The sequence below is a fragment of the Anthonomus grandis genome, chromosome 19 (genome assembly GCF_022605725.1).
Source record: "Anthonomus grandis grandis chromosome 19, icAntGran1.3, whole genome shotgun sequence".
Lineage (NCBI taxonomy): Eukaryota > Metazoa > Arthropoda > Insecta > Coleoptera > Curculionidae > Anthonomus > Anthonomus grandis.
In genome coordinates this window covers 6,728,396-6,750,907 of record NC_065564.1, presented here as the reverse complement: position 1 = coordinate 6,750,907, position 22,512 = coordinate 6,728,396, and the positions used below count along the sequence as shown (strand labels likewise).

The 22,512-nt window shown below is 34.5% G+C and overlaps 3 protein-coding genes across 3 annotated transcripts in view; 1 reads left to right on the top strand and 2 right to left on the bottom strand.

The window, feature by feature from the left end:
* LOC126747226 (ras-specific guanine nucleotide-releasing factor RalGPS2-like) overlaps window positions 1-22,512 on the top strand; it is a 38,376-nt gene that overhangs the window by 3,663 nt on the left and 12,201 nt on the right. Inside the window, exons 2-5 of the mRNA XM_050455733.1 lie at window positions 11,488-11,592; window positions 16,211-16,329; window positions 16,395-16,632; window positions 19,525-20,057. Coding sequence (XP_050311690.1) covers window positions 11,524-11,592; window positions 16,211-16,329; window positions 16,395-16,632; window positions 19,525-20,057 — 959 coding nt within the window. The 5' untranslated portion in view covers window positions 11,488-11,523. The remainder of the gene's footprint in view (window positions 1-11,487; window positions 11,593-16,210; window positions 16,330-16,394; window positions 16,633-19,524; window positions 20,058-22,512) is intronic.
* Window positions 3,766-4,391, bottom strand: LOC126747229 (E3 ubiquitin-protein ligase RNF12-B-like). The gene has a single exon (XM_050455736.1). The coding sequence runs from the start codon at window positions 4,338-4,340 to the stop codon at window positions 3,855-3,857; it is 486 nt and encodes a 161-aa protein (XP_050311693.1). The 5' UTR covers window positions 4,341-4,391; the 3' UTR covers window positions 3,766-3,854.
* LOC126747230 (E3 ubiquitin-protein ligase RNF12-B-like) lies at window positions 7,189-7,803 on the bottom strand. Its single transcript, XM_050455737.1, has one exon. The coding sequence runs from the start codon at window positions 7,747-7,749 to the stop codon at window positions 7,309-7,311; it is 441 nt and encodes a 146-aa protein (XP_050311694.1). The 5' UTR covers window positions 7,750-7,803; the 3' UTR covers window positions 7,189-7,308.

Below are 22,512 nucleotides of genomic sequence, written 5' to 3'. Positions count from 1 at the left end.
TTGGTTATTTAGTCAAAAAAACCCAATATACAAGTTAGGTTACAATAGAATTACTTAGTATTTACTATATTACATTAAAAATTAACACTCGCCATCCATTAGTTTTTTATCTGGCTTATCCATGAACCAACCTTTATAAAAATTTTCCCATTTATAAACTTTGTGAATATTTTAACTTATATATGCTTCCGATATTAACATTGATTCAACTAGTCTGAGTCAGTTTTAAAAAAACTGAACTGAACTGATCAGTGATGTGTTGGGTATTTGTTATTGTATTTTATTAGTGTGAGTAATTTCTGTGTTGTTATGCGTATTGTGTATTTGCTCATTTTTGTATTTCCTTCTATTATTTATTACAGTAGTTTTTATGGTATGTTAAGTTAGTATCTGTAAGTGGCCTTGTGGCTGTTGATACTTGTAACAAATAAATAAATAAATACTTGCGTCCCTTTTGGTTCTTTTGTCTTAGTTTCATGGCTCTCTGTTTAATACTAAAAACGTTATCGGACAATTGTAAAAAAAGGCAAAAAACCCTTAATGTCACTTTTTCTCAAAAAATGTTGTAGATACATAAAAGGTGTCAAATAATGAGTTTTCCATTTCACTTTTTGTTTCAGGCCTCTATCTTTAATAGCAAAAAAGTTATTTAAAATTTTGAAAATGATCCAAATTGTAAAAATGGCAAAAAACCTTAATGTCACTTTTTCTCAAAAAACTTTAGTTTTTGAAAGAATGTTGTAGATACATAAAAGGTGCCAATTAGTTGGTCTTTTATTTCACTTTTTGTTTCGTGTCTCTATGTTTAATACTAAAAAAGTTATCCAAGAATTTGTAAATAACCCATATTGTAAAAATGGTAAAAAACCTTAATGTCACTATTTCTCAGAAACCTTTAGTTTTTAAAAAATGTTGTAGATACATTAAAGGTGCCAATTAATTGATTTTTTATTTTACTTTTTGATTCGTATCTCTATGTTTAATACTAAAAAAGTTATTCCAAAATTTGTAAATCACCCATATTGCAAAAATGGCAAAAAAACCTAAATGTAATTTTTTCTTAAAAACCTTTAATTTTTGAAAAAATGTCATAGAGACATAAAAGATGCCACTTAATTAGTCTTCCCTTGCACTTTTTGTTTCATGTCTCTATGTTTAATAGTAAAAAAATTACCCCAAAATTTGTAAATCATCCAAATTGTAAAAGTGGCAAAAAACCTTAATGTCACTTTTTCTCAAAAACCTTTAGTTTTTGAAAAAATGTTGTAGATACATAAAAGATGCCAATTAATTAGTCTTCCCTTGCACTTTTTGTTTCATGTCTCTATGTTTAATAGTAAAAAAATTACCCCAAAATTTGTAAATCATCCAAATTGTAAAAGTGGCAAAAAACCTTAATGTCACTTTTTCTCAAAAACCTTTAGTTTTTGAAAAAATGTTGTAGATACATAAAAGATGCCAATTAATTAGTCTTCCCTGGCACTTTTTGTTTCATGTCTCTATGTTTAATAGTAAAAAAATTACCCCAAAATTTGTAAATCATCTAAATTGTAAAAGTGGCAAAAAACCTTAATTTCACTTTTTCTTAAAAACCTTTAGTTTTTGAAAAAATGTTGTAGATACATAAAAGGTGCCAATTAATTAGTCTCCCCTGGCACTTTTTGTTTCATGCCTCTATGTTTAATAGTAAAAAAAATATCTCAAAAGTTGTAAATCACCAAAATTGTAAAAGTGGCAAAAAAACTTAATTTCACTTTTTCTCAAAAACCTTTAGTTTTTGAAAAAATGTTGTAGATACATAAAAGATGCCAATTAATTAGTCTTCCCTTGCACTTTTTGTTTCATGTCTCTATGTTTAATAGTAAAAAAATTACCCCAAAATTTGTAAATCATCCAAATTGTAAAAGTGGCGAAAAACCTTAATAACATTTTTTCTCAAAAAATTTTAGTTTTTCAAAAAATGTTGTAGAGACATAAAAGATGCCAATTAATTTGTCTTCTCTTGCACTTTTTGTATCATGTCTCTATGTTTAATAGTAAAAAAATTATCCCACAATTTGTAAATCACCCATATTGTAAAAATGGCAAAAAAAGTTAATGTCACTTTTTTTCAATAACCTTTAGTTTTTGAAAAAATGTTGTAGATACATTAAAGGTGCCAATTAATTCGTATTTTATTTTACTTTTTATTTCAAGTCTCTAGGTTTAATACTAAAAAAATTATCCCAAATTTTGAAAATCATCCAAATTGTAAAAAAGCCAGTCGCCAAATGTCAGCAATTGTAGCTGTTGATACTTGTAACAAATAAATAAATACTTGCTTTCTTTTTAGTTCTTTTGTCGAGGAGACTTTGCTGCTTATGTTGTCTTTGATATCATATTATATGACCATTGCAGTATCTTAATCGGAATGCTATCAACCAATCATTCTTTTTCCACCCTGTAGATGCCACCAAGGTCCTTGAAACAATTCAGTGCTTGAAGAATCATAGGTCTTCAGGTTCCGATGGTATCTCTTCACGTCTGCAATCACTTCTGCCTGCGAGCGCTTTAGGTGCTTTGGTTTGGGCAATCAATCAGTCATTTCTTGAGGGCGAGTTCCCATCCTGTTTAAAGGAAGCTATGATTATCCCTCTTCATAAGGGTGGTCCCATATCAATTTTGTCTACCCTCTCCAAGGTTCTTGAGCGGCTTGCAAAAAAGAGAATTGTCTCTTTTTTGACCAAATACAATGTGCTGCCCCTAATCAGTATGGATTTCAGTCATCTAAGGGCACGCAGGATGCCATTTTCAGATTCTTGGAGAGTGTGTATCTATCTATGAACTCCAAGGAGGCTGCAGCAGCGGTGTTCTGCGATCTGTCCAAGGCCTTCGATTGTTTGGATCATGGAATACTGCTGTCAAAGCTTGATTTTTACGGATTTAGGGGAGTGGCTTTGGGGTGGTTGAAGTCATACCTGTCTGGCCGCACCCAGAGGGTGGTTGCATCTGGATTTTCGTCAGAGATAGCACATCTTAAATGTGGTGTACCTCAAGGGTCAGTGTTAGGTCCTATTTTATTTTTATTATACGTTAATGACTTGAGCTCTCTATCACTGCATGGACTAGTGGTTCAGTTTGCCGATGATGAAAAAAGATCAAAAAGTAGTCAGATCTCTCATAGTAGAGGATCTTCACAAAATTAAAGAGTGGTGCATCTGCAATCAGCTTGTATTCAACGTTGATAAGACTTTTGTTCTGGGCTTTAAGTGTAATGTAGAGGGTTTTTTGTTTGATAAGCAGAGCCCACTAGGTGGTAGGGATTATTGTCGATTTCTCGGCCTCTTCATTGTTGAGAGTTTAAGGTTTGAGGGCTTCGCTGCTAAACTTCCTTCTGGTTGTTTTGCAGTCAGGGTTGCCAGGCATGAGTTGGAGGGGTTGTTTGCTGGTTCAGTTTAATTCGCCTTAATAGACTCTCATATCCGTTATGGGTTGCCATTTTGGGGTTTGTTCTTCAAGGGACTCCTTAACATTATTTTTACTATTCAGAAAAAAGCATTAAGGTAAGGGTCTTTTTTGGTTTTTTCTTTGATTATATAAAATATGCTTCTATGTACGATCAAAATCTATTCTGTATTCTGTTTTTGTCCTGTATCCTGTATAACCAAATAAATACTTGTATTATAAATTCTAGGATAAGGAAGCTTTTAGCACAAGTTTGTAAACTTAGCAAATAAAGTATATTTTGACATGCCCACTGACCCCTATGCTCAATAAACAGGCCCAAAATTTATAAAAAACATAATATATTAACATTACAAACTAAATAACAACAAGAAATGAGGTATGCTGTGTCAGTGTTGCCCTAGCAACCTCTAATAGTGCCCCCCGCCACTCTTCTCGTGGTGGTACACCACTTTATAGACGGGCACTTTGACTGGTACCGGCCTGGTTATCCTCACTGGCACGTGCTTTTCAACTGGCACTGGCACTGGCTTCTCCACATGATAGTGCACCTCCTTCTCCACCTTGTAAGGCACCGGCTTCTCCACTGGTATGGTGATGGTCTTGATCACTGGCACAGCTACGGGTTGGGGCACCTTGATGTGCACCGGGTACGGTTGCGGCACTGGCACCGCCACTGGTTTGGGTACTGGTACGGGCACGGCGTGCGGCACCGGCACGGTTTCGTGCCTGTAAACTGGCACGGGCACGTGTTTGGTCACTTGCACGGTGTGCGAGAGGTCGTGCTGCTGACCCCCAGCGGAGTCCCAGCCGCCCTGGTACTGCTCGTACCCCTCCGCCCTAGTAAGGGTGAGGAGGAGGGTGAGTGCTAATGTGACTTGCGTTAGCCAGGTCATTTTTTGCCGGTACTGTGGTTTGGACGAGTGTTGTAGCTTTTTTCTACACCAGGGGTATTTATACGGTAATTTTACTTTCACTGGTGCAGATGATGAGACGGTTTGTTATTATGTAACTGGTCTTGTGAATGTTTATTGGGATGGAGCCGCGAGACAGGGGTGGACTCAGCCCGTTTGCAACCTTTTAGCATTTTTTTAATCAAATTTATAAAGACCAACTGCCTTCTCTATGTTTTTCTGCTGACATTATAAGTAATTTGACTTTAATTATATTATACATTATAATTAGGTGAAACATTATTCCCAAAATTTGGCCCAAGGCTAATTTTCAAAAAACATTATAAAAACTTCTTGCGAGAAAATCCATAGAATAATTCCAACTATAGAATTTTATTAGAATGTACACTCCATGTAAGAATAAAAATAAATCGAGTAATTTGAATAATAATCCAGCGGATTGAAATTGAATTATGTAAATTAAATGTTAAGGGGTTACGAAAAAAATTATAGTTTGACCCGAGAAAGTAAGGAGGCAATTTGTTCTAACAAGCTGGAAAGTTGCAATGGTAAATTCATGTGAAACAAAAAAACTTAGGAACAGCATATTTTTCTGTCAATGTCACTATTTCTCAAAAACCTTAAGCTTTTCAAAAAATGTTGTAGATACATTAAAGATGGCAATTAATTGATCTTTTATTTTACTTTTTGTTTCATGTCTCTATGTTTAATACTAAAAAAGTTATCCCACATTTGGTAATTCACCCATATTGTAAAAATGAAAAAAAAAACTTATGTGACTATTTCTCAAAAACCTTTAGTTTTTCAAAAAATATTGTAGATACATAAAAGGTGCCAATTAATTAGTCTTTCCCTGCACTTTTTGTTTCAGGTCTCTATCTTTAATAGTAAAAAAGTTATTCTAAATTTTGAGAATCATTCACATTGTAAAAATGGCAAAAAACCTAAATGTCACTTTTTCTCAAAAACCTTTAGTTTCTCAAAAAATGTTGTAGATACATTAAAGATGGCAATTAATTGATCTTTTATTTTACTTTTTGTTTCATGTCTCTATGTTTAATACTAAAAAAGTTATCCCACATTTGGTAATTCACCCATATTGTAAAAATGGAAAAAAACCTTAATGTCACTTTTTCTCAGAAACCTTTAGTTTTTCAAAAAATGTTGTAGATACATAAAAGGTGCCAATTAATTAGTCTTTCCCTGCACTTTTTGTTTCAGGTCTCTATCTTTAATAGTAAAAAAGTTATTCTAAATTTTGAGAATCATTCACATTGTAAAAATGGCAAAAAACCTAAATGTCACTTTTTCTCAAAAACCTTTAGTTTCTCAAAAAATGTTGTAGATACATTAAAGGTGCCAATTAATTGATCTTTTATTTTGCTTTTTATTTCATGTCTCTATCTTTAATACTAAAAAAATTATCCCAAATTTTGCAAATCATCCAAATTGTAAAACTGGTAAAAAAGCTAAATGTCACTTTTTCTCAAAAAAAAACAGTTTTTCAAAAAAATGATCTAGATACATAAAAGGTGCTAAATAATTAGTTTTCCATTTCACTTTTTGTTTCAGGTCTCTATCTTTAATAGCAAAAAAGTTAGCTAACATTTTGAAAGTCATCTGATGGACAGAAATGGTGAAAATCACAAAGTTGACTTTTTCCCAAAAACCTTCGATTTCTCGGATTTTTTCATAGAGGCATTAAAGGTTCAGTATAACAGGGTATACATCTCAGTCTTTCTATCAAGTCTCTATACAATATAATTAGATTAAAATTATAAGGTCCAGTGGCGTCTCGGGGACATCTTAGCAAACATTATTGGCAAAACAATGTACACCACTGCCTTTTTTTTAACTTTAATATATGTTGTTTGATTAAGCATTTAAAAATACAACTTTTTGCCTCTTGTATTTTTTCCGTATCCCACTTCGTTTTCGACAAAAAAATTGCATGCCGCTGGACATAATTGGTAAAAAAAGGTGCCTTGAAAAACAAAAAATCATTTCTGCATGGAGGTTTGACATTGAAAAGTGTCAGTTCTCCTTGAAAAATTATTAATATTAATAAACAATTAATATATTTTTTTAAAATGTATCACACTATCTGTGCATTTCCGGACCCATCTTTATAGAAACATTTGCTCATATTTTTTTACAAGCAATGACCCATTGAAATATCTCCTTCTATTTTTCGAACACCCTGTATGTTTAAGATGTTTTTGATTATAATATTTTATTATATGGTAATTAGACTGCTCCGTTTAATTGACCATGTAAGCATGAATAAACTACAATATCCATATCCCGAATAAGTGAGTTCAAAACAAATTATACATATCACATACAGGATAAATCTTCACTAGTTTTATTAATCTCTATCAACCTAACTAACATAAGGTCTTAAAACCAGAGGAAATCTGAGAGACATGTCATTTGTGGTGTTTTATGATCCATTCAATTTATATTCCATTCATTTTATATTCCATTCATAAATAAATATCATAAATCATAAATATCTCATTGTGATTGGTACAATGTTTAAGTTTTGTTAAGTTAGTTGAACAAACCTAGTTGTTAAGATGATATGTTTTGTTGTTTTGGCATAAAGAGTTTACCTCATGTATGCAGATGTGATTTTAAAATCAGTTAATTTTTTGTAATATTGGCTTTTTGTCTGTTGAATAAATAAATAAAATAGTGGTAAATTTTGCGTTCCAGTACCAAGAGACCCAAGCATGATTAAAACTGGTGTATCTTCCATACTGTTGACCCTATTAAAGAGCTTCAGACCTTTTCAAGCCCTTACTCAATAATTTTGTAAGCAACATCAAACTTTTTCAACAATAACATTATTTATTTAACAAAACATAACAAGAAGAAAATAACAAATAAGAAAAACAATTGGTGTATCAGTCTTGCATCAAACCTCACGGCTCCCACCCCATCGGGATTAATGGTGCTTGCTGTGGTGGTACACCACCTTGTAGACGGGCACCTTAACTGGCACCGGCTTGGTGATCTTCACTGGCACGTGCTTCTCAACTGGCACGGGCACTGGCTTCTCCACGTGATAGTGCACCTCCTTCTCCACCTTGTAAGGCACCGGTTTCTCCACGGGGATGGTGATGGTCTTGATCACTGGCACGGCCACAGGTTGGGGCACGTTGATGTGCACCGGGTACGGTTGTGGCACTGGCACCGCCACTGGCTTGGGCACTGGTACTGGCACGGCATGTGGCACTGGCACGGTCTCGTGCTTGTAAACCGGCACGGGCACGTGCTTGGTCACCTCGACGGTGTGCGAAAGGTCGTGGTGCCCTCCGTGGTGCTCGAAGCTGCCCTTTGCCACCGCGACGAACATCAGTACCATCAGACTACCGTAAGAATTCATGGTTGCACCAAATGCGTTTGATAATAATGCAAAACTAGTACTGATGATTTAATTTTAGATCGGGAAGTATATATAGTGCCGTGCAAGTGGTACTTTCACTGTATTGGAGTATCACACTGAGATATGTACAGTGAAAGTTAATTAGATTGCTTGGTTCCTTCCTGAGATTTTTGGTTTTTTTATGAAAAAAAACTGCCTCGTTGTGCTTTGATTGCCGTTATGTAATTTTGCTGCAACAATCTCCCATTAGAAGCACTTATTTGATCTATTCTTGGAGCTTGCACCACAAAACCTCCTCTAACTCAATAACTGTTTAATCCCTGGGAGTTGTTTATATATCAAATTGTTCATTATTTAATGCCTTAACTTTAGTTGAAAACTTCATTAAAATCCCTTTAGTATTTTCCAAGATACACTGATTACAAACTGAAATTTTAAGCAAAAATTGTGCGTCAATCATAGCCTCGCCAAAACCATCATTACTCACTAAGTTTCAGAGATAGAAGCATATTTAATGCATCAAATCATTCTATAATCATTGACCTATGCTGCTGTGAAAGAATTTTTAAAATACTTATAGCGTTTGTTGAATCATCTTCAAAAGTGGCTTGTGATACATCAGGCTCATTAATTCAAATATGATGTGCGGGACATTGTTCCTAAGGAGCTGGATATCTCTCTTTCTATTAAGTTTATGGTTTTAACTGTTAATAGAATTTTTTAAGATCCAACTATGGCCTACTAAATGCAAGTTATTTCATGCTTCTAACTCATCGGGATCAAAAGATATCAAGGAATCATTTCAGGTGTACACTCCAAGAGATACAGGACGTTGGGAAAAATTCAATCTCCTGTAATTCTTAAACCACTGCTCATAATTAAATGGTTTAAGGTGTTTTTGTTAGGTCTTGGCAATGCTTAGAAATTTCATCCTGAGAATATTTGTAGTAGAAGCAATAGCAAGTGAGATATGATAGATTTTCTGTACAAATCCGATGAAGAGGGGACATTGTTCCGAAGAACCCTGATATCTTTCTTTCTATCAGGTTTACGGTTTTAACTGTTAATATGAGTTTTGAAGTTCAAACTATGGCCCACTAGAAGCAAATTAATTCATCATTCTAAGTCATCAGGATCAATAAATATCAGGAAATTATTCCAGGTGGACGCTCCAAGAACTCCAGGACATTGAGAAAAATTCAAGCTCCTGTAACTCCTAAACCACTGCTGATAATTAAATGGTTTAAGGTGTTCTCGTTAGACTTTGAAAAGGCTTAGAAATCTCATATTAAGGAAATTTATCGTAGAAGCAATAGCAAGTGAAATATGTCAGATTTTCTGTTTAAATCCGATATGGAGGGGACATTGTTCCTAAGGAGCCCGATATCTTTCTTTCTATCAGGTTTACGGTTTTAATTGTTAATATGATTTTTGAAGTTCAAACTATGGCCCACTAAATGCAAGTTATTTCATCGTTCTAAGTCATCAGGATCAAGAGATATCAAGGAATTAGTCCAGGTGGACGTTCCAAGAGCTCCAGGGCGTTTAGAAAAATGTAACCTCCTGCAACTCTTAAACCACTGCTGATAATTAAATGGTTTAAAGTGTTTTTGTTAGATCTTGGGAATGCTTAGAAATTTCATCCTGAGGATATTGTCGTAAAAGCAATAACAAGTGAGATATGTCAGATTTTCTGTACAAATCCGATGAAGAGGGGACATTGTTCCTAGGGAGCCCGATATCTTTCTTTCTATCAGGTTTACGGTTTTAACTGCTAATATCATTTTTTAAGATCTAACTATGGCCTACTAAATGCAAGTTGTTTCATGCTCCTAATTCATCAAGATCAAAAGATATCAGGGAATCATTTCAGGTCGAGGCTCCAAGAGCTCCAGGGTGTTAGGAAAAATTCAAACTCCTGTAACTCCTAAACCACTGCTCATAATTAAATGGTTTAAAGCGTTTTTGTTAAATTTTGGCAAGGTTTAGAAATTTCATTCTGAGGAAATTTTTCGTAGAACCAATAACAAGTGAGATATACCAGATTTTCTGTACAATACCGATGAAGAGGGGACATTGTTCCTAAGAAGCCCGATATCTTTTTTTCTATTGGTTTTACGGTTTTAACTGCTAATATCATTTTTTAAGATGTAACTATGGCCTACTAAATGCAAGTTATTTCATGCTTCGAACTCATCAGGATTTAAAGATATCAGGGAATTATTCCAGGTTGGCGCTCCAGGACGTTGGCAAAAATTCCAACTTCTGTAACTCCTAAACCATTGCTCATAATTAAATGGTTTAAAGTATTTTCGTTAGATCTTGGCAATGCATAGACATTTCGTTCTGAGATTATTTGTCCTAGCAGTAGTAGCAAGCGAGATATTCCAGATTTTCTGTGCAGATCCAATGTAGGGCGACATAGTTCCTAAGAAGTCGGATATCTCGCTTTCTGTTAGGTTTATGGTTTTCATTATTAATATCATTATTGAAGATCAAACTATGGGCTACTAAATGCAAGTTATTTGATGGTCCTAACTCATCAGGATCAAAAGATATCGACGAATTAATGCCGGATGATTCCCAGGAGGTTCAACTCATCAGCATGACGAGATAAATAAATGAAAACCTCCCGAAGCGAAGTGAACGATATAAAACGATAGAAAAAAGCGCAAATTACACTCGAGCCCCTTTCGAATTATACGGAGACAGCGATCCGAGACAAAAAAAAAGAATCCGATACATATTAACGGTGAACGGAAAGAGAAAGAGGCGCGGTCCGCATCCATTTCGGCCGAATTCTGCATTCTAATTACGTAATAATCATTAAACAATAGGGAAATGAATTTTTGCACTGTTTCTCTACTTTCCGTTGATTTCCCGCATAATGTGAGTCACGCATGCGCCCGGTGAGCGTGTGCCATACTTCTCTCGATGGTAAAATTGATGTCAGTGCAACGACACTCGGTCCAACTAAAACAACCATGTTAATTAATTAGTCTTAATTAATTAATTAGCCGTAATTAATGGATTCGGTATTGTTCGAGCGCGGTCAGGAGCTGCGGTTGGCGGTTTCTGATGTGGAAATCGGACGTGGTCGTGTGTGTTTTTTTCTTCATAATTTGAACGATTTTGAAGAAGTGTGTAAAGGTGCAGTTAGTAAAAAAGTCACTTTCATATTCCATCCTTGTAAGGGCTTCTTAATTGACGTTTATCCAGCGGTGAGATGTTGTCAGACGAGTTTTAGGTAAGTGCGCAACGATCTGCGCCGAGGCTTGGCATAAATCTCACTGCTGGTTGAATGTTTCTGTCCTGCGGTCAATTGCTTAAAAAATAATTTAATATTCAACGTTTTACAAGCGGTGAGTTGTTGGTGAACGAGTTTTAGAGCAGGCAGTGGCAACCTCGACCCCATTGATTTTTATATAAATGTCAAGTACGTTACATTCAGAAATGCCAATAACATCAAAAATAAATACAATTTTGCCAATCTTATATGTCTCTAAAAAAAACATTTGTAAAGCGCTAAGATGTTGACACGTTTTAAGGGCACTTCGTGGCTCAATAACCGCCATTTTGTAGATAAATTCATTCCCTAACACCAATTTAAACTCTTATGCCCTAACGGCGTTAATGAAAAACTAGCGGAGAATTCGCATCGCCATTGTCAAGTTTACTTAAGAAACTAAACAAAAAATTAAAAATAGCCGTCGATCGTTCATTTACGCCGTGTTTCAGCTCAGAGGTGCGAGAGACAACAGCCATGACCTGAAAATGCTGCGCTACTCTGAAATACCGCGCGATATTTCCGGAGACAGTCTCGCCACCCTAAGGATATCAGAGGTAAGCAACCATCCTTATGTTCTTTGTGTTTATAGGCCACCCACTGGACATGTTCCTGGACAAACTTGACTCTCTATTATCCAACTGTCCCTACACTCTAAATTTATATTATTAGTTGGTGACAATGTTAACTTTACTAAAGTAACCTTGCATCATCGAACTTCTCTTTTAAGTATATTGAAGTCTTTGGATTTGAATCAAGTGTCTATCTTAATGGCAAAAAAATGACGGACTTTTATGAAAATCACCTGAATCACAACAAAAATGGCAAAATACACAAATGTTGATTTTTCTCATAAACTATTGAGATATCAAATATTTTTATAGATTCAAAAAAGTTACTCCTTTGCCTAGGGAATATGTCACTGTTTGAATCACGTTTCTATCTTTAATAGCAAAGACATGACGGACTTTTTTGAAAATCGCCTGAAACACAAAAATGGCAAAAAAGGCAAATCGTAATTTTTCTCATAAACTATTGACATATCAAATTTTTTTATAGATACAAAAAAGTTACTTTTTTAATTGGAGAATATGTCAGTGTTTGAATCACGTCTCTAACTTTAATAGCAAAGAAATTGTGAACTTTTTTGAAAATCACCTGAAACACAAAAATGGCAAAAAACACAAATGTTGATTTTTCTCGTAAACTTTTGATATATCAAATTTTTTTATGGTTACAAAAAAGTTACTTTTTTAATTGGGGAATATGTCAGCGTTTGAATCACGTCCCTATCTCTAATAGCAAAGAAATGATGGACTTTTATGAAAATCACTTGAAACACAAAAATGGCAAAAAACAAAAATGTTGATTTTTCTCATAAACTATTGGCATATCAAATTTTTTTATAGATACAAAAAAGTTACTTTTTTAATTGGAGAATATGCCAGTGTTTGAATCACGTCTCTAACTGTAATAGCAAAGAAATGACGGACTTTTATGAAAATCACTTGAAATACAAAAATGGTAAAAAACACAAATGTTGATTTTTCTCATAAACTATTGGCATATCAAATATTTTTATAGATTCAAAAAAGTTACTCCTTTGCCTAGGGAATATGTCACTGTTTGAATCACGTCCCTATCTCTAATAACAAAGAAATGATGGACTTTTATGAAAATCACTTGAAATATAAAAATGGCAAAAAACACAAATGTTGATTTTTCTCATAAACTATTGACATATCAAATTTTTTTATTGTTACAAAAAAGTAACTTTTTTAATTGGAGAATATGTCAGTGTTTGAATCACGTCTCTAACTTTAACAGCAAAGAAATTACGGACTTTTTTGAAAATCACTTGAAACATAAAAATGGCAAAAAACACAAACGTTGATTTTTCTCATAAACTATTGACATACCAAATTTTTTTATAGTTACAAAAAAGTTACTTTTTTAATTGGGGAATATGTCAGCGTTTGAATCACGTCTCTAACTTTAATAGCAAATAAATGACGGACTTTTTTGAAAATCACCTGAAACACAAAAATGGCAAAAAACACAAATGTTGATTTTTCTCATAAACTATTGACATATCAAATTTTTTTATAGATACAAAAAAGTTACTTTTTTAATTGGAGAATATGTCAGCGTTTGAATCACGTCTCTAACTTTAATAGCAAATAAATGGCGGACTTTTATGAAAATCACCTGAAACACAAACATGGCAAAAAAGACAAATCATGATTTTTCTCATAAACTATTGACATATCAAATTTTTTTATAGTTACAAAAAAGTTACTTTTTTAATTGGGGAATATGTCAGCGTTTGAATCACGTCTCTAACTTTAATAGCAAATAAATGACGGACTTTTTTGAAAATCACCTGAAACACAAAAATGGCAAAAAACACAAATGTTGATGTTTCTCATAAACTATTGACATATCAAATTTTTTTATAGATACAAAAAAGTTACTTTTTTAATTGGAGAATATGTCAGCGTTTGAATCACGTCTCTAACTTTAATAGCAAATAAATGACGGACTTTTTTGAAAATCACCTGAAACACAAACATGGCAAAAAAGACAAATCATGATTTTTCTCATAAACTATTGACATATCAAATTTTTTTATTAATACAAAAAAGTTACTCCTTTGCCTAGGGAATATGTCACTGTTTGAATCACGTTTCTATCTTCAATAGCAAAGAAACGACGGGCTTGTATGAAAATCACTTGGAACATAAAAATGGCAATAAAGACAAATGTTGATTTTTCTCATAAACTATTGGCATATCAACTATTTTTATAGATTCAAAAAAGTTACTCCTTTGCCTAGGGAATATGTCAATGTTTAAATCACGTTTCTATCTTTAATAGCAAAGAAATGACGGACTTTTTTGAAAATCGCCTGAAACACAAAAATGGCAAAAAAGGCAAATCGTGGTTTTTCTCATAAACTATTGACATATCAATTTTTTTTATAGTTATAAAAAAGTTACTTTTTTAATTGGAGAATATGTCAGTGTTTGAATCACGTCTCTAACTGTAATAGTAAAGAAATGACGGACTTTTATGAAAATCACTTGAAGCACAAAAATGGCAAAAAACACAAATGTTGATTTTTCTCATAAACTATTGACATATCAAATTTTTTTATTGATACAAAAAAGTTACTTTTTTAATTGGAGAATATGTCAGTGTTTGAATCACGTCTCTATCTCTAATAGCAAAGAAATGACGGACTTTTATGAAAATCACTTGAAACACAAAAATGGCAAAAAAGACAAATTGTGATTTTTATTAAAAACTATTGACATATCAAATTTTTTTATAGTTACAAAAAAGTTTCTTTTTTAATTGGAGAATATGTCAGTGTTTGAATCACGTCTCTATCTCTAATAGCAAAGAAATGACGGACTTTTATGAAAATCACTTGAAACACAAAAATGGCAAAACAGACAAATTGTGATTTTTATTAAAAACTATTGACATATCAAATTTTTTTATGGTTACAAAAAAGTTACTGTTTTAATTGGAGAATATGTCAGCGTTTGAATCACGTCTCTAACTTTAATAGCAAATAAATGACGGACTTTTTTGAAAATCACCTGAAACACAAAAATGGCAAAAAAGACAAATTGTGATTTTTCTCATAAACTATTGACATATAAAATTTTTTTATTGATACAAAAAAGTTACTTTTTTAATTGAAGAATATGTCAGCGTTTGAATCACGTCTCTAACTTTAATAGCAAAGAAATGACGGACTTTTTTGAAAATCATCTGAAACACAAAAATGGCAAAAAAGACAAATTGTGATTTTTCTCAAAAACTATTGATATATCAAATTTTTTTATAGATACAAAAAAGTTACTTTTTTAATTGGGGAATATGCCAGTGCTTGAATCACGTCTCTAACTTTAATAGCAAAGAATTGACGAACTTTTTTGAAAATCACTGGGATAGGATTTTTATTGACATAAACTCAAACCCTGGTGTGTGTAACTTACGCTAATTTTAAACTTTTTAGCCCCTGATGATGGACACCACTGTGTCCGAAACATGTTCGGAAATCTAAACGATAATTTCGTAAAATAAACAGGTGAAGGTAGACTGTGGCATTTTCATTTTACCTTAATCGACGACTCCACTGCAAGTATGGACTATTTCTTCACTCTTAATAAATATGTTTTAAGGGGTATGTCATTGCAATGGCTGGAATCCTATCTATCAAATCGTACTAAGAGAGTTACAGTATCTGGGTGTTTATTTGATTCTGGATCCCTTAAATCTGGGGTACCTCAAGGTTCAGTGTTAGGATCACTATAATTTTTACTGTATGTAAACGACAAAGTGGTTCAGTCTGCTGATGACACCACCATATTCTGATTACATTAGAGCTCAGGTTTTCAAAGATGTTAAGATTTTAGCAGGGTGGTGTGCTTCAAAGATGCTTGTGTTTAATGTGGTTAAGACCTTTATTATGGGGTTTGACGTCAGGGCATGATGATTAGTGAAGAGTCTCCCTTGCAAAACAAAGAAAACTGTAAATGCCTTGGTATTACCATCGATTCGAAGATCATATCCTAAATCTTGCATCAGAATTATCCTCTGGATGTTTTGCAGTAAAAATGGCAAGACATGAGCTGGGAGGAATGGTTGCACGTTCAATGTACTCTTCTCTTATGTCTTTTTGGGGTTTAAGCAACAGTGAAGGTTTTTTTTTTGACTCAAAAAAAAACAGTTAGATACCTATGTTCTGTTGAGTTAAAAGATTCTTGTAAACCGCTCTTCATATCTCAAAAAGTCCTAATTCTATTTTCTCTTTTTATCTTGGAAACAGCTAATGCCCTAAACCTTTCTCTTACACTTGACTCATCAGGTAGATGATTTTCCCCTACCAATCCCCGCATCCTCCCTCACCAGAAACTCGCCCATATGATTAAATTACAAACGTATCCCTCTACGTAATTTTTATTAATTCTTTAACGATACCTTTGGACTTACTTCCTTTAACTTTTATTTTTGGCAGCTGTTTCACTTATTTTCAAGCCATTTTTGAGAACGTGTTTTCGAAAAATTTTATAGCTTTTAGGATGCTTGTACACAAAATTTTCTCTTATGTAATATATCATATTTTCTTTCTTTACTAAACCCACCTGAAAAACCTTATAGAACCAGGACGATATTATATACGCGAGCAATAGCTGTGCCTTAAAACCGCCCCTAAATGACTCTAGACCCCGTAAAAGCTCCACCCCGGGGGCACCCCTCGGCTGCTACTACAACCACGGGTAATACCAACCAACCGTAACAGTAACAGTGACATTTTAACTGAATACGCGCCGTTTCTGCGCAGTTTGGCTCACCTCAAGAGCAACAGCCTGCCGAACCGCGCGTGCCATCAGAACTACAGCTGCGCGGTCTTCGACATTCTGCGCATACCGGCGGAAGAGTTCGCCGCGCAGCTCACGCTGCTCGACTGGCCGGTGTTTCATGCGATTCAGCCGGACGAGTTGGCCAGCTGCGGTTGGAACAAGAAGACGAAGCTGAGCGTCGCTCCGAACGTGGTGGCTTTCTCCAGGAGGTTTAATCATGTGAGTACCACCCATTGTCCTTTTGCAATAATAATAATAATACGAAATAATCAAACCAGATATATTTAGTGCACAGTGTTTATTAATATTCGTAAAATGAAAATATGGTTAGACACGTTTAAGCTCTCACTCAACATATCTAAAACGCATTAGATGTAGACTTAATTACATTTCACTTCCTAATAACTAGAGAACTTGAATATATCTTTTTGAAAATAAAGCTAAAATCTTCTTCTATTGCCACTGGTAATTTTTGTCGCCCCCTAAATATAAACATAGGACCTCTTTTGAAAGTTTTTCCAAATTTTGATGTGATATTATGTTTAAGAGACTTTAATATTAATTTATTTGATTTTAATAATGTTGTTCTTAACTGTTTTGACTCATAGGTATAATCTTGTACAGATACTTAACTCGCATAACTCAAAATTAAAGCAAGCTTATAGATCCAATTTTTATAAGTTCAAACATTTTCTGTCGATACAATCTCCGATCACAGACTCGCTTTTGTTGACTTAAAACTAAAATCTAATAAAGCTTTATCAAAACTTGTTACGTATCGTTGTTTTAAAGATTTTCTTCTAAATGATTTTTTGTCCGATCTCTATGTGCCTTGGATGGATATTGTTTATGAGAACGATAGAGACAAAAAATTACTTGTTTTTACTGATTTTTTAAACACACTTTTTAATATTCATGCTCCTTTTAAAAAAAACTAGAGTGACAAAACCTCATGCTCCGTGGCTAACAGAAAATTTAAAGGCTGTCATGAGGGAGCGAGATAAAGCCTTATAAAAACGCATAAGCGTACTAAAGAACCTCAAGATTGGGACCGGTACAAAGAACTGCGTAATTTTATAGTTTCTGTTCTGATTTCCGAGAAAAAGGCCTATCTCAATTTTCTTTCCAGACAAAAAAAACATGGTCAGCACTAAGATCGTTAAATGTCCTAAACTTATTTATTTATTTATAATACGGGAAAACCCCATTAACTGTAAATTTTACAAAGCAATAATATTTACATAAACAACTGTCATAATCTAGACCTACTTAAAAAATTAATACTAAAGTAAAAAACACCATAGTATATGTAGTATAACATATACTAGAAACAACCTTAATAATAATAATAATAATAATAATACTTCTTTATTTGCTCAAATACATCCAACAGCTTAGCATCGTCAAAAGGTATAGACTGTCAAACGCCAATAATACAGTGCACAAACGGAGACATTAATCTATCAGAGTTTTACCTACATAACATAGCAAATAAAAAAAAAAGATTAAACAAAATACAATTTTGGTTCACACAGTCATATAGCCCTTATGGGTCAGACTAAGCCTGTGTTGTGAAAGTAAAAGATTTCCCCCATGTCTGGTGTCATATAAGTGCCTACTATTTACTGTGCTAAATCTAAAAGAGTATGTTCTGGCAAACATCAGACATTGGTGAATGTATAGGCCAGGCATCGTCATGATTTTTAAATTTTTGAATAAAGGTCTACAACTATCTGTTGGTTTTTTGTTTTCTAGAATTCTGAGTGCCGATTTTTGCAACTTAAATGCTCTCTGCCAGTCAGCCGAGTTACCCCAAAATAACAGTCCATATGACAACTTTCTACATACTACTGGAGGCGCCAATTGAACAATTCTGCGCAATAGAAAAAGAACCAACGAGAGTTTTTTTGCCAGATCTATTATATGGTTCTTCCATGATAATTTATTATCTAGATAAACACCCAGAAATTTGATCGCGTCTATTCTCTGATGTCTTTCCCTTAAAGAGAAATTAACCACCTCTGTTTTATTTAGATTCAAGCATAGATTATTGTCAGCAAACCATACTTTTAACTTGTGAAGAGTTGCACTAGTTCCATTCTGTAGGGAAATCAGATCTGAATGCTGACTGAGAAGAGTTGTGTCATCCTCATATTGTACAGATATCACCTCTGAGAAGTGGGCGGGTAATTCATTTACATAAAGTAAAAACAGAAGAGGACCCAAGATTGATCCTTGAGGCACCCCTGTTGTTATTCGAAGTATGGAGGATGTTCTTCCTCCACAAGTCACCATCTGCTGACGCTCACAAAGGTAGGACTGGATAAGTTCCAGGCAAATACCCCGGATACCATAAAAAACCAACTTGCTCAACAAAATATTATGCGAGACACAGTCGAACGCTTTTGAGAGGTCGCAGAAAATTGCACTCACTGTCTTGCCCCTTTCACATGCATCAACCAGGTAGTCTACCATCACTCTGAGTGCATCAGCAGTGGCTTTTCGAAAGCCAAACTGCGCTGGTGAAAGTAAATTATGTTTATCAAGAAAAGATATGAGACGTTGGTTTAGACAGAGCTCAATGAGCTTGGATAATATCGGTATTATTGATATGGGTCTATTGGCTACAGGGATTGACTGCCCACCAGACCACACAAGTAGAGATTCTGAGACCACAGTGGCCTTCGAAAAATACTAATTTGACATCTAAATTTATAAAAATATTTCAAACAAAAAAGTTCTAAGTAATTTTCCTAAGGACAGCTTAAGCCTTTTGTCATTGACGACTAGCATCAAATTAATAGGGTGAATACAAAGAAACACTAGTAACATGCATGCAAAATTTGGCGAGAAAAATAAAAAATACAAAAGTACAGTATCAGGTAAAGATCATCATTCATTACATTTTCACCTATATCAGGTAGCCCTGGTATAGGATTGTACATTGACTGTTGATTGATTGTACGTGGTTTCTTAAAGATTTGTTAATTTTTGCGGTATTAACACTAATTTAGGTTTTATATAGTTTTCTACATATACCATATACTTACTTTTATTATCACTCGAGGAACACACTGTGCACAGTCTGATGTTCCCAACGCCTTTTTCCAGGTCAGTTTCTGGACTGTCCAAGAGGTCCTAGCCGGACAAACAGCGAAGCAACGCTCCGAGACTCTCTCCTTCTTTATCCGAATCGCTAAGAAACTCTACGAGTTTAACAATTTGCACTCGCTCTTCGCCATTTTATCTGCACTGCGCAGCGCCTCTATATATCGACTGAGCAAGACGTGGGCAGCACTACCCAAGAAGGATCGACAAACGTTTGACAAACTGGCCGAGGTGTTTTCCGACGAAGACAACTGGGCCAACTTAAGGAAACACATCGAGAGCCTCAAGTTGCCGTGCATCCCTTATTTGGGCCTGTACCTCACCGACTTGGTGTACATCGACATGGCGCACCCCCACAGCGGAGGGTTGGAATCTCAGCAACGCACCCTGAAGATGAACAACATATTGAGGATCATCTCGAATTATCAGCACTCGGACTATTCGAATCTCGTTAAGATCCCGCACGTTATCGACTACCTGAACTCGATCAGGTACATTGAGGAGCTGCAGAAGTTCGTCGAGGACGATCAGTACAAGTAAGTGAAGATTTGTCTTAAATTATTTGATGGTTTTGGTATAGGGGTCGTTGTTAGAGTGGACTTTCCAGGGTCTATCCAGATTACTAAGAAACTTCTTGATAGGACTGTTGGTTAAGGAGTTACCGGAGTTTCAATTCTGCCTAACGCCTCGGAGCCTTTGGTGCCTTAACCTGAATTCATTTCCCGATATCTTTTGATCCAGATGAGTTAAGATCATGAAATAACTTTTGTTTACTAGATAATCGTTTGTTCTTTCACTTTGATTCTAAGCATTAAAGCCCTAAATCCAATAGCAAGCCATATAAATGACTTACAAGAAAATTTTCTGTCCTATACTGGATGTCAATAGAAAATAAGGCATATCTTTTTTGCTGTTGGTTCTAGAAAAAATGTCATAAGAACCAAAGTTGTAATGCTTGTAAATGTCTACCAGAACTGCCATAAAACTTCTTGATAGGAACAGCCGTTTAGAAGTTACCGGAGTTTGAATTCTGCTTAACGCCTCGGAGCCTTTGGTGCCTTAACCTGAATTCATTTCCCGATATCTTTTGATCCAGATGAGTTAGGATCATGAAATAACTTTTGTTTACTAGATAATCGTTTGTTCTTTCACTTTGATTCTAAGCATTAAAGCCCTAAATCCAATAGCAAGCCATATAAATGACTTACAAGAAAATTTTCTGTCCTATACTGGATGTCAATAGAAAATAAGCCATATCTTTTTTGCTGTTGGTTCTAGAAAAAATGTCATAAGAACCAAAGTTGTAATGCTTGTAAATGTCTACCAGAACTGCCATAAAACTTCTTGATAGGAACAGCCGTTTAGAAGTTACCGGAGTTTGAATTCTGCTTAACGCCTCGGAGCCTTTGGTGCCTTAACCTGAATTCATTTCCCGATATCTTTTGATCCAGATGAGTTAGGATCATGAAATAACTTTTGTTTACTAGATAATCGTTTGTTCTTTCACTTTGATTCTAAGCATTAAAGCCCTAAATCCAATAGCAAGCCATATAAATGACTTACAAGAAAATTTTCTGTCATATACTGGATGTCAATAGAAAATAAGCCATATCTTTTTTGCTGTTGGTTCTAGAAAAAATGTCATAAGAACCAAAGTTGTAATGCTTGTAAATGTCTACCAGAACCGCCATAAAACTTTTTGATAGGAACAGCCGTTTAGGAGTTACCGGAGTTTGAATTCTGCTTAACGTCTTGGAGCTCTTGGTGCCTTAACCTGAGTTCATTTCCCGATACCTCTTGATCCAGATGAGTTAGGATCATGAAATAGCTTTTGTTTGCTAGATAATCGTTTTCTCTTTTACTTTGATTCTCAGCGTTAAAGCCCTAAATCCAATAGCAAGCCAGATAAATCACTTACAAGAAAATTTTCTGTCATATACTGGATGTCAATAGAAAATAAGCCATATCTTTTTTGCTGTTGGTTCTAGAAAAAATGTCATGAGAACCAAAGTTGTAATGCTTGTAAATGTCTATCAGAACTGTCATAAAACTCTTTGATATGAGCAACCGTTTAGGAGTTACCGCAGTTTGAATTCTGCTTAACGCCTCGGAGCCTTTGGTGCCTTAACCTGAATTCATTTCCCGATATCTTTTGATCCAGATGAGTTAGGATCATGAAATAACTTTTGTTTACTAGATAATCGTTTGTTCTTTCACTTTGATTCTAAGCATTAAAGCCCTAAATCCAATAGCAAGCCATATAAATGACTTACAAGAAAATTTTCTGTCCTATACTGGATGTCAATAGAAAATAAGGCATATCTTTTTTGCTGTTGGTTCTAGAAAAAATGTCATAAGAACCAAAGTTGTAATGCTTGTAAATGTCTACCAGAACTGCCATAAAACTTCTTGATAGGAACAGCCGTTTAGAAGTTACCGGAGTTTGAATTCTGCTTAACGCCTCGGAGCCTTTGGTGCCTTAACCTGAATTCATTTCCCGATATCTTTTGATCCAGATGAGTTAGGATCATGAAATAACTTTTGTTTACTAGATAATCGTTTGTTCTTTCACTTTGATTCTAAGCATTAAAGCCCTAAATCCAATAGCAAGCCATATAAATGACTTACAAGAAAATTTTCTGTCCTATACTGGATGTCAATAGAAAATAAGCCATATCTTTTTTGCTGTTGGTTCTAGAAAAAATGTCATAAGAACCAAAGTTGTAATGCTTGTAAATGTCTACCAGAACTGCCATAAAACTTCTTGATAGGAACAGCCGTTTAGAAGTTACCGGAGTTTGAATTCTGCTTAACGCCTCGGAGCCTTTGGTGCCTTAACCTGAATTCATTTCCCGATATCTTTTGATCCAGATGAGTTAGGATCATGAAATAACTTTTGTTTACTAGATAATCGTTTGTTCTTTCACTTTGATTCTAAGCATTAAAGCCCTAAATCCAATAGCAAGCCATATAAATGACTTACAAGAAAAT

Excerpts from the sequence above, each read along its gene's own strand:
- LOC126747229 (XM_050455736.1), bottom strand. The coding sequence starts at position 4,340 with ATGACCTGGCTAACGCAAGTCACATTAGCACTCACCCTCCTCCTCACC.
- LOC126747230 (XM_050455737.1), bottom strand. The coding sequence starts at position 7,749 with ATGAATTCTTACGGTAGTCTGATGGTACTGATGTTCGTCGCGGTGGCA.